The sequence below is a fragment of the Limulus polyphemus genome, unplaced genomic scaffold, assembly GCF_000517525.1.
Source record: "Limulus polyphemus unplaced genomic scaffold, Limulus_polyphemus-2.1.2 Scaffold1545, whole genome shotgun sequence".
Taxonomy (NCBI): Eukaryota; Metazoa; Arthropoda; class Merostomata; order Xiphosura; family Limulidae; genus Limulus; species Limulus polyphemus.
Genome location: NW_013667155.1, coordinates 1 through 12,020, shown reverse-complemented (window position 1 = coordinate 12,020; position 12,020 = coordinate 1). Strand labels below are relative to the sequence as shown.

Sequence of the window (12,020 nt, the reverse complement as noted above, 5' to 3'; positions counted from 1 at the left end):
ATATACAGGTACCATATTACACTTGAAATTATATATTTTACAAAATAATAAATTTTCTGATTTAAAAAACTTAAGCTATGATGACTGAAAAATAAATGCAAAATATTAATTCTATTTTGATTTAAATATGAACCAAAAAATTTTGGTTAAACATTTTGATTTGATGTTATCGAACATATGCGACAATATTATACTCAAAACATTTTAGATAAGATTAACCCAACATTGTCAGTAACATTGAAGAAGACAGTTATCAGACACAAAGATGGACTTATTGAGTTTTAATATTTTTGTATCTTTATATATCAAGTTTTATGTGAACCACATGACAGACAAGAGATGTAACCAATGTGTTGTGTTTGTATAATGTATGTTGCTTGATTCATTATTATATTGTATGAATAAATCAGATAAGAAAAAACATTATTTTGAAAGTATGAAATGAAATGTAACAAATGTGGGATACCTAGTTAGACCTACATTTTACCCACACTTGTAAAATTTAATAAGCAACTTATTATTTTGCAACTTGATGCCCACAAAGAGTAGGTTGTATGGAAAAATCATAGCCAATATTCTAATGAAAATATTTATTCTGTTTCTTGTTAGCATCTTGTACTTTACATTTCAATCAACTATAACTGTCAATTACATTTCTTTGTGGTGTGTATTTTAACTGAAAGCATGTATTTCAAGATTCACTGAACACCAAACAATATCAGATACTCTTTAAATTACTTTCTTTATTCATTAATGGTTTACTTAACTTCAAATTTTACCTTTTAATAAGAAGTGCAAAATATATCTTTAATTCAGATATATTCAAAATATTTTCAAAATTTCCCTGGAAGTGTTCTGCATTTAGTTAGTATCTTCCTGGTAAACCAGATGTACAAAAGTTGTAAACACACTAATCCTCTATCTTAGGTGAAGGTTATATTCTGCAAAGTCAATTCCATAGAAACTTGTACCTGTTTGGCCCTGAATCTGCTCCCTGTTAAGCTCTTTTCAAGAGGTGATAAAGATATTTGTACAAGTTAGGAGTTGAGGGTTCTCTCTCTCTCTTGAATATACTTGGAATTATCATTAGCATAGGTGATCTCAGAAATGCAGGACCTGTTTTACATAAAAGTAGATTATCTACATTATTCTCCCTCTCTTACCCCCACCTCTTGCTTTAAATCTGTTAAATCCATGCATTTTACATAGACATGTGAAATCCTCCACTTCACAGTAAGTAGTCCTCATATTGAACTAGAAATCATCCAGTCAAGTGAAAAAAATTCAATAACTTTTTGTATCAATAAAGATTTTGTTCATTTTTAAACATGTATTTCTATTTCCCTTGCTATCTACGTTTGAAATTTTACTCCCCTTTTCATAACATTTCCATATGGTTCAGAGCTCAAAGTAAAAGCACAATGGGAACATGGCTGCTTACATGATTGATCTAAGATTGTATAAGAAGGCATTCCCAAGAATGTTTCCTGGAAATTACAATGAAACACTCAACAATAAATTCACTACAGGGTTGCTGAGTGAGCCCATGCAGCATCACATGGGTCTGATGAACATTTTATCTCTCACAGAAACAGTTTCTGTGGTGATGTGGTTCAAATCAGCCATGCACTACAGCAGAGAAAGAATTCAGCTGCTGTAGCAAATCCAACTACAGTCTCACCTCCAAGACATACAGCAGATTCCAAATTAGTATTAATGACCAGATCCACAAAAGCAATGTCAAAAGGCATCATGACAGTCCCCATGATTCCATATGAGAAAACAGGGCCTCTCAGACCCATCTGCTATCACTGAGCTGCAAATGCAGCCAGAGTTGATCTTCTGAAGGTGCCAAGAGTTCAAGGGAAGGAGTTCCTGCTTAAACTGTGGTATACCTGGTCAGGGATTTTGGGAATGTACCGTGTATTTGTATTTCCTTTGCTGTCCATATTTGAAATATTACTCAGAATAATATTTCCAGAAGTTTTCATTTTCCTATACCAAAAATATATTTCTGATAATACTTACCTCTCCTCACACTTTAGCTTTATCCCAATAAAAGTTTCTCTTCTCTGCCCATCTAAGCATTGGTATGAATTATACCTCACTTACTCCAGTCTTTATATTCAACCACATTGCCCATAGCAATTTGAAACATCTGACTATCTCCACCTACATCAATGTACCCTTTATACCAGATATGTATATAAGCTCCTGTTATTACTTCTTATTCACTTTTTTTCGAGATTGGCAAAATCATCAGATCTGAACACTGGCCATCATGGGGAGGAAAGGCATGATAGTGTTAGAGGAGGTAAGTATTATCAGAAATACATTTTTGGTATAGAAAAAGTTAAACTTCTGAAACACACTTACCCATGAAACACACTTTAACTAGAATCCAACATTGACAAGGTGGAAGGGCCAGTGAGGACAAAATACACACAGAAGGCATCAGTGTACAAAAACAGATTTGCAAAATGAGATATAGTATAGCATACCAGTAGGATCCACACAACTTCTCGAACAGATATGCTCTTCACCCAGATAATGTGAAATCAAAAACGTGGGTGATAAAGGCCAACCAGTCACAGTGTCAAAACTGTAACATTGATAAAAGAAACATACAAGAAGGGACATCTATTCCAAAATTGGTTCTTCCTGCAATACCAGATGCATATGGTCTAGAAATATTGTACGTGCTCACAAGAGTTGTCCAGGTCTCAATCATGTAGATAAGGTCCCATGTCTCATCATTTGAATTCTAGGGTTGTGGACCCAAAGCGAAATCCAAGGTGTAGTGGCTGGGGCATGTGGACTGCAGTGTTATATCATTACATTATAGTGATATGATATTAATGGAATCCAACCTGAAAGTTACAGAATGTTGCATGTCAAGCCACCAAAATTACAAAGAGAAGGCAAGCAACACTGAAGTGGACAAACCCTCACCCCAATCTGAAGAAGCACAAAATGCAACTAACCAAACTCAAAATCATGGGCTGAGGCACCCAATCTGAAAAATACAGAATGTTGCCTGTGAGCCACCGTAATTATGAAGAGAAGGCAAGCAACACCCAAGTGGACAAACCTTCCCCACAACCTGAAGAAGCACATAATGTAACAAACTGAACTCGGAATTATGGGACCATTCATGCCTCACTCAAGCCGAAAAACAACAGAGAGCATCCAGCCTGGGATTATAAACCTAAGTCCTAACTCCCTAACCTGAGAGGCAAGGCAACCCATCCTGCCCCTGGAATTATGCCGAGGATTTGGAACAACGAGGTTCAACCAATGGGACAGGAAGTGATGCTCTGCATGCAGAATTCCAAAGAGTCTAAGACTATCTTCCGTGATCATCAAAATAAAGAGAATGACCATTTAGAGGGGCCATGCACAACACAACTGGATAGCAAAGAGTCATCTCTGAACCAGAATTATGAGAAAGCTGTACCTGCTCCCACCATACATCTGGGAAAACTTTCCAAGATTATTGGTAGAAGGGACCCGGCTTTGTCCTCTTTAGTGACTGGAAATCGGGAGTGGTAAGGACTCCCATGCTCAACTAGGAGAAATAGGATGGGGGATACTTGTGTTGGGGAGTTCTGAGGAACGATGCTCCAGAGATAGTGCAGTAGGTAAACCATGTTCTCTATTTTGAAAAGCAAACTAACCCTGATTTATTTAATTGAGGTTCAGCAGGGATGGGCAAAATCCCCTTTAGCTTTACATATGATAATCCATGAGTAGCAATTCAGTAGTGTATTTGTGTACCACCTGGAGTGTGCACAAAGTGGTCTTATGGAACACCCCAACTCAATAGAGCTTGTTGCTACCAGGAAAATTATTGATTGGTCAATTGGTACTTAGTGCAGATTTGGAAATAAACATACCTGACCAGACAACACCTGCCACAGAGTGGGATCCAATAGTATATGACAAGTGTCCCTGAAAAGGAAGACAAAAGAAATTAAGTCACTCACTTTTTTCTGTAGTAAAGAAAATGAACAATAAACTCAATCCATTATAACAGTTCTAAAAGAAACCAAAAGCATATGTTGGAAACATAGCAATAATGGTGAAGAGAAACCAGCATTAATCACATAAAACCATCATCATAATTTCTGCTGTTGAGAAAAAATGAATAAGAAGTAATAACAGGGAGCTTATATACAGATCTTGTATAGAGGGTACACTGATGTAGATGGTGAGAGTCACAAGATTAAAATTGCTATGGGCAATATAGTGGGGTATAAAGACTGGAGCAAGTGAGGTGTAATTCATACCATGAAATCAAAGAAGGGAAACTTTTGTCGGGATGAAGCTAAAGTGTGAAAGAAGGTGTGTTTCAAAATAGTGGTTTTCAGATACTTGATTCTTATCTTTCAGACAATGTTCTTGCATCCATAACTTGTTTACTTATTGCATGTTTATTGTAATATTGTAATAATCCATTCTGCAACATCTTTGAACGGTAACATTTTCCAACACTGAAAATGTATTTCTGATAGATACATCTAGCTCTTCCAGATTCAGTGCTGTTTGCCATATGCAAACTTTTTTACTTGCCACTAGCCTTAAAGCTTCCACCTTAATCTCACAGGCAAATGAGCATATAACAACCCTACACCAATAAGAGTGTGACACCACCTCGTAGTGCAGTTGGCTCCCCCTACACTGATTGTTCAATCATCACTTTAAGATTAGGCAAGAAAGTAAAATGCACCAGAAGTGGGGAGAAAGGGTGAAAAGTGAGAGAAGAGGTGAATATCTATTAGAAATACATTTTCAGTGTTGTAAAATGTTAAATACAGTGCAATGAATAACCTCATCTCACACCTAACTAGAATCCCACATTCAAGTGGTGGATGGACTGTTGCAAAATTATACCTAAAGAGCCCCTTTGGGAAACACCCAAAGAAAACCCATGGAGTGCACCACACTATGCCTTGAAAAACTTGGAGACCACACCTCATCTGTATCAGGGTACACTCTCTGCCTGGAAAGGAAGTATCCCAAGGATGGATAGAAGATAGAAACACAATCCAAAATCTGGATCAGGATATTGGAAGTGCTATTCATGTAGTGTGGCTAGGGCACATCAGAATGTACATGGTGGGCCAACTCCAGTCTAAAACCAGGTGATACAGGAAATACGAACATCACAGTGAAGCAGAATAAGAAAACAACATACATCCTGCAACTAAGTGAAGAATTATGTTGGCTAGTCCTGTTCCAATCCAACACCAGACCACCCAAGAACTCAACTTCTGGGTAGCTGTAGGATAGGAGAAAGGCAACCATAGGGATGAATTGTACCACATGGACAAAACACCACTGCCCTACTCTCTACTGAGTAGAACTGGTCACATTCAGGGGGCATCCTCCATGGTACACCCCTTAGTGACTAGGAAATGGTTGAGTGGCAAGGACTCTCATAATCCATGAGAAGAAAAAGGGGAATGAAAGCTTTTTGTGAAGAGAAGTGTTTCACCATAAGACAGTGCAACAAGTGACCACAAAAACCCTATTTCTAAAAACAGGCCAGCACTAGGTTTTAAACTAACCATGAAGAATTGGCAGGAATCCCATGCCTGCTTTGCTCATGCTAGTCCATGAATGGGTACACTCTGTAGTGGGCCTTGTTTAGGAAAATGAGCACTGCGAGAATACCTTGGGCTGGGACAGGAAGGCTACACATGAAGAGAGTCCCAGCCATCCAGCAAGGAACTAGACAAATCCAATGCATGAAGCCAGTGATGACATGGCTGGGATGAAGAGAGAAGTATGAAGTTGAAGGGAGGGTGAAAAAGAGGGAAGGAAGTCAGAAGGCTCAGAAGAGGAAATCATAACTGGACCAGTCAATGATGAGAAGTGTCCTGAATGAAGGGAGAACTCAAGGAAAGAGACAAATAACAGAGTAAGCTCAAGGAAGAGATTGACCCATTTCTGACTGAACACATCCACTGCCAGTACCGATGTATGTGAAACAGAAGAACTGAATAGAGAAAGCTAGGCATTGTCGTAAGTAGCAAAAAGATCAATGTGAAAAGTGCCCAAACAAGAGCAAAGCCATTTAAAAATACAAAGATTGAAGGACCACTCTGGAAAAATGGATGCCAAGATAGGTTCCACTGATCATACAGAGTGCACAGTAAAAGACGCATGTGAGCATGACCCAAGGGGATATGGTGTTCCAAGGATACCCAAGTTCCAAATAAATAGAGAACCACTTATGCAAGAAGAGAAAGAGAGGATAGAGGTGTGGAAAACACACTTTCATAGTCCACAAATGCAGTGGAGAAGGCTGTACCCTGCTGAGATGGGGAGTGAAGAACACACCCAAATGAACAAGATACTGGGTGGGTGTGAGATAAGACTTATCCAGCTTGACAAGCTGACCTAGATGAGTTGCCTCCCAAAGAAGGAGAAGAGTATTCTGAGAGCAGTCCTGCTGGAATGGAGCTAAAAGAAGACAGTCATCCATATATTGGTGGAATCTCAATCCCAAGCATGAATGTGATGAGCAAAGGCAAGCCCTATGCAACAAAAAAATGGAGCTGATACCAAGCCAAAAAGAAGAGCTTAGAACTGATAAGCTCAACCATATTGAACATACTGAAAATAAACTCTGGATGCTGGGAATGTGAAGGTAAGCATCAGAGACATTAACCATGGTCATTCAAAACCCCAGAGGGTGAGAAAACTCATCATGGTAAACTGAGGAAGGGCAAGAAGCCATCAGAGACAGGAAGAATGATGATGATGAGAAGCCAATCCCCAGTGTACTGCGAAACAAGAAACTGATTCAAAAAGATGAGAAGCCTTTCAATAGCATCCTTGATCATAAAGTCTGACATTGCCTTGGAGAGATGCTGATTAGAGAACAAATCTCCTGGAGGAGAGGAAAAATTAAAGGTAAAGCTAACATATAGATTCTGTAGCCCCCAATGGTCAGCCACAAAAGGAATCCATAGGTCCACAATTCATGCCAAACAGGTACTCACTGTTTGGCATGCCCAGAAGAAAGTCACTGACGTGACTGTCGGTACTGAAACCTAAAGATACTGTAAGAATGGATGAGAGAAGAAAGGAATAAAAGAACAAGGAACAGAAAAAGGTCAAGAGGATGGGAGACAGCAACTGGAAGAGAAGCAGCTTGGAAAAGACAGGACACAAGGGTAGTTAAGGAAAAGTGCTGGTGCATGGCCTCAGCCCATGACTACAGAGATTCAGGTATCTCACCAAAAACCCATTGGTGGATGAAAAGAGCCAGACAAAGGTCCTTGAGATAAAGCTGAGGTATACATACCTGGGCAAGAAGGGCATTCCTCTCCAACAAATCCCAGCAGCAGAGTAACCAAGTAAGAATGGACAAAGCCAAGGAAGAATGTGTCAATGCAAAAAAGTCAGGGAGAGAGTTTATGTCAAAAACCACTCAAGAAATCAATGGATTGCTCCAAAAGAAGATGGATGGTGGACAGTTAACATAAAAGGGTAGTGAAGGGAAGATGAAGGCAAGAAAACTGAGCTTGAGAAAGACAAACAAAGGAAAATGGATCATAAACCAAGAAGAAGAGACTCAAGAGCTTGGGAATCCAAGAAAATGGCTTCAGCTTGATTGTAGGCCCATGCATATGCACAACCAGTTGAAGAGAATGAAGTATATGGGCAGCAGAATGAAGCTGAGACAAGTAAAATGTTCAGCATGGACTTGGATATCAGGGAAAGGAGAAAAACAACATTCTGAAAAAGGGGACAAATAAAGGGAAAGTAAAGAATAATGATGATTGTAGGAGGTTTTGTTAATAAATCATTGATGTTGAGGCTATACACTAACATCGAGAATATAGAATGCGGACAGATGATTAGGTGATAACGATATAAATAGTGAGAGATGAGCAGGAAGCAGCAGACAGATAACAGCAGAAGAAAGTAAAGTTACAAAATGAAAAGTTTGGCAGGAAGTTAACTACCATAGAAGTGATAAGCCTAACGACTGACACTGGCCTAAAGTTTAATATGTTAGAGTAAGACTAACAGTAGAAAAGAAGATAAGAAAAATAATTTATTCCATCAAAGCGTGGTTCTAAAGTAATTGAACAGCCTGTGTGCACTTTGACAAAAGGAACAGAGGATCTTCAGAAAAAAGAAAACCAAACAATTATGGTAATTCGCACCACAACTATAAGTGAATCACACACAGAATACTAGTGCAAAAGTAATAGAGAAGATAGTTCTGGTTATCAACTTAAATTTATAGAAATTGAATAGGCCTAAGAGGACTTTTGACAAGAAGAAGAAAACTATATATATGGTGTTTATGATATGCCTGTAATCTTTATAGTGTGAAGACTCTGTTTAACTTGTTCCGAATATATATATATTGTTTGAAAACATGTGATGTGCGTGCTGTTTATTCATCGTTTAATTTATCGCTAACAAGTCACAGACACTTACTATAAAAGAATCCTAAGCCCCAAAACAACACAGTATATATCCATACTATTAAGAAGTATAAGTAAAAGCCTTTTTATTTTGATAATTGGCAAAAAGATGAACATATATTTTAAATTCTGACAGGCTTTTTCACTTAAAGTTTAATACTGTATAGTATTCTCTCTGTTTCCTTGTGGAATTTACAAATAAATGTAAATCTGTAGATAGACTTCATACAATTTGGTCTTTGAATTTATCATAATATGGTAGATTACACTTATAGTAACAAATTTTAAAAGCAAACGTTGACAAGGATGGCTCAGAGGCTTGCACCGCTCAGTGGTGGACCACTGCCCTTGTTAGTCAGATCTCCTGGGTTCAAGTCCTGGTCCTCTTTTCTCTTATTGGCTTTTTCACTTAAAATACCTTATTGTGCCGAGGATTTGTAAACACAAGTTAAAAGTGGTGAACCATTAAAAAATCTTGTCAAATGCTTTCTGAAAATCCAGATACACCAAATCTACATCCTTACCTTCATCTACACAAGCAGTAACTTTTTCAAAGAATCTTAAAATATTTGTAAGGCAAGATTTTTCCATAGTGAAATCATGCTGACTATCCAATAAAATTCTAAACTTTGTTAAATGACTTTGCAAAGCATCTTTTAACAGACTTCCCCAAACTTTTCCCACAACTGATGTAAGACTAATGGGTCTATAATTACTGGGACTTAAAGAGGAGTTACATTACCTAACTTCCAATCCTCTGGTACCTGCCCACTATTCCAGGACTGACAAGAAAATAGTAGCAAGTGGCTCATATATCCAATCTTCAACCTCCTTCAAAACTCTTAGGGAAATATTATCTGGCCCAGGAGCCTTTTAATTTTCTAAACTTCCCAATTTTTTCTTAACCAGCTCAAAATTAATGCAGTTATCTAATTCTATCTTGTTTCCATCTATCAACTGTTCAAGATGGGAATACTGCTTAAATCTTCATTAGTAAAAATCTAAGAAAAAGTAAAATTTAATAACCCAGCCACCTTATAATTATCAGATACTAGCCTTCCGTTATCATCACTCAAGGGTCCTACCCCCATCCTAACATTTTGTTTACACTTAATGTATTTTAAGAAATCCTTACTGTTATTAGTGTTAATTTTTACATTTTCAATTTCAGCCAACCTTTTCTCATACATCCTGTTAGATGTCCTAATTTCCTGTTTCACCAACTTTCTTTATCTTCTATATTACAATTGCCTCAAACCACATTAAGCTTAAATTCTGTCTTAAAAGGCAATACATATGCTAATATTATTACTAATACAGTAAACATTAAATACAGTATACATTAAAAAATACCACACTTTACTTTAATCCTTCCGTTGTTTTTCTAAGAATTTTTCTCGTTGCCTATTTAACTATTTTTCAACGTCACATCTATGAACTGAGTAAATTACCCTTTCAGTGTTTAACAAGTGACCAGTTTGACAAGCTAAAATCCCCATCTGGTGACCAAACTCAAGTTATTTTTACAGAAACGTGTTTATTAATTATTTCTTTGTGTATTTCACATAAATTCGTATTATTAAAGAACTGTTCGAAAGATTAATTTCGGAATAAATGGATGAAATCAATACACCTTCTCTCATCTCATCTAATCTTGTATTTATTTGTTATGGTTCGGAAATGGGGTAGGTTTAGAACTATTCCAATCGATATCTCTGACGCGCAAATGGTTTATACTAGGCCTGTACTTTGCTCTGGTGATATTACGAACATCAACATTATTGAACTATATGACAAGAAAACGTCAAAATATGAAAGCTATAACCTATCTCAACTGTAAGAAGAACTAAAGTAACGAGGAACAAAATTTATTACGTGGTCGTAAAAATGAACTAGTAAATCGGTACAAAACAACATTTTTCTTGTACAAAGCAAGACAGTTCGTTATAAATCAGAAAGCTTTGACGTGATGTACTAAAATATTAACCCGTCAAACTATATACTGTAGTCAAGAACTGACACATGATCAAGCAGCATCTCAACTTTGGCTAGACCAGGTCCTTCGGAATGACTACTAGTAACTTAAGTCAAATTGTGAAGTCAACTACATGTAAAGATGTGCATAAGGTAACAAAGAGCCTAAATCACTGAATAACATTAAGATCTACAGGCTTGCAGATTGATGAAATGTATGAGAGTGTAGTAACAGAAATATATTGTTACGTCTCCGTTTGTTAATTGATTTTTCCGTAACTTCGTTCCGACGAAATTTTAACGACACAAGTATTTACTTAATAAAACTGGTTTATTCATTCCGAATACAACTTTACCGATACACTCAACTTAAACAATCGCGCTAAACAAACACTATAACAACGAACGTGCTCAATAATACTTCTGACTGCAGATCAATTACTCACTCTCTATACACACATTACATTCCCCTCTTTTATATACCAGCCTACTCTATCTAGCAAATACTAGAGCATTCGCCAAGATACGGGATATTTCTATAAACAAGAGGGCGTGAGAATTGTCACGTGATCTCGATGACGCAACACTGCCCCTCCTTAATATTGTTCGTCCCGAACAATAACCACATACAATAAACCAATAATAATTAACAATAACTTAATTAACTGTACAGAATTACAAAGACAAAATTACATTTCAACAAAGTCTCTAATTTTACGGGACGTGTCTTCTTCCGTACTGGTCTCCGTCTCGTTGGCTTCTGCTTTATGTGGGGTTCATCTGCTTCATCAGTAATTGTCCTATCATCGGTAACAGTCACATCAGTGGTAGTAACTTCATCAAGAGCTTCATCATTTCCCTTCTCAAAACTGAGTAGAGTTTCTTCTTCGACGGTGTCTTCTTCAGGTGGCACGTCTTCAGCAGCGTCATTTGTTCTGTTGTCCACTTCATCCCAACTGAAATGTCCTGGACCGTGATAATGCCAAAGCTTGTTGGCATGCACCACTTTTGGTTTACCTCGCCGACCACATTTTATCCGGAAAGTCACGTCTGAGAGACGATCCACTATGTCATATGGGCCTTCCCATGGAGAAGACAACTTAGGAGACTTCTCTTTGGTCTTCCTGGGATTATACAACCATACCTTGTCTCCAGGTACAAAGCTGACTTCAGTAGATCTCTTATCATAAGTTAACTTCATCGAATCAGCAGACGTTTTTAAGTTTGAACGCACTTGATGGTGGATATCACCCATCCTTTCTGATAACACTTCCACAAACTCCGACACATTCTCAGGCAACTCTTCATTAGGTGGGTGTCCCTTATGCTTGGGTCCCCTTTTAGCACTACATCTACTGCATGTCCTGCACCATTCTTCCACATCTCGCCTCATACCTATCCAGTAAAATCTTTGTCGTACGTGACTCAATGTCTTCTTGATTCCGAGATGTTCTGTTAAATTATCATGGGATTGACGCAGCACAACTTCCCATAACTTTCTCGGTATAACCGTTTGCCAAGTCGTCAATTTCCCATCTCCGAAGAAAAACACCATCTTCAAGCTTTAACCAGTCCCATTGTGCCCAACAAAACTTT

At 37.7% G+C, this 12,020-nt stretch overlaps 1 protein-coding gene across 7 annotated transcripts in view; it reads right to left on the bottom strand.

Moving 5' to 3' along the window:
• The window catches only part of LOC106464028 (aldehyde dehydrogenase family 3 member B1-like), a 53,005-nt gene extending 43,085 nt beyond the window's left edge, over positions 1-9,920 (bottom strand). The window contains exons 1-2 of one of the 7 annotated variants that reach the window (XM_022391685.1): positions 9,814-9,903; positions 3,897-3,951 (exon numbers count right to left, since the gene is read on the bottom strand). Coding sequence is in view for 2 of the 7 variants with exons in the window: in XM_022391682.1 (XP_022247390.1) it covers positions 9,627-9,640 (14 nt within the window). In the remaining 5 variants the exon portion in view is untranslated. Of the gene's footprint in view, positions 1-971; positions 1,201-3,896; positions 3,952-9,626; positions 9,764-9,813 lie in introns of those variants that run through there. The other 6 variants (XM_022391684.1, XM_013924138.2, XM_022391682.1 and 3 more) reach the window with 6 other exon arrangements.
• Positions 9,921-12,020: the final 2,100 nt, after the last annotated feature.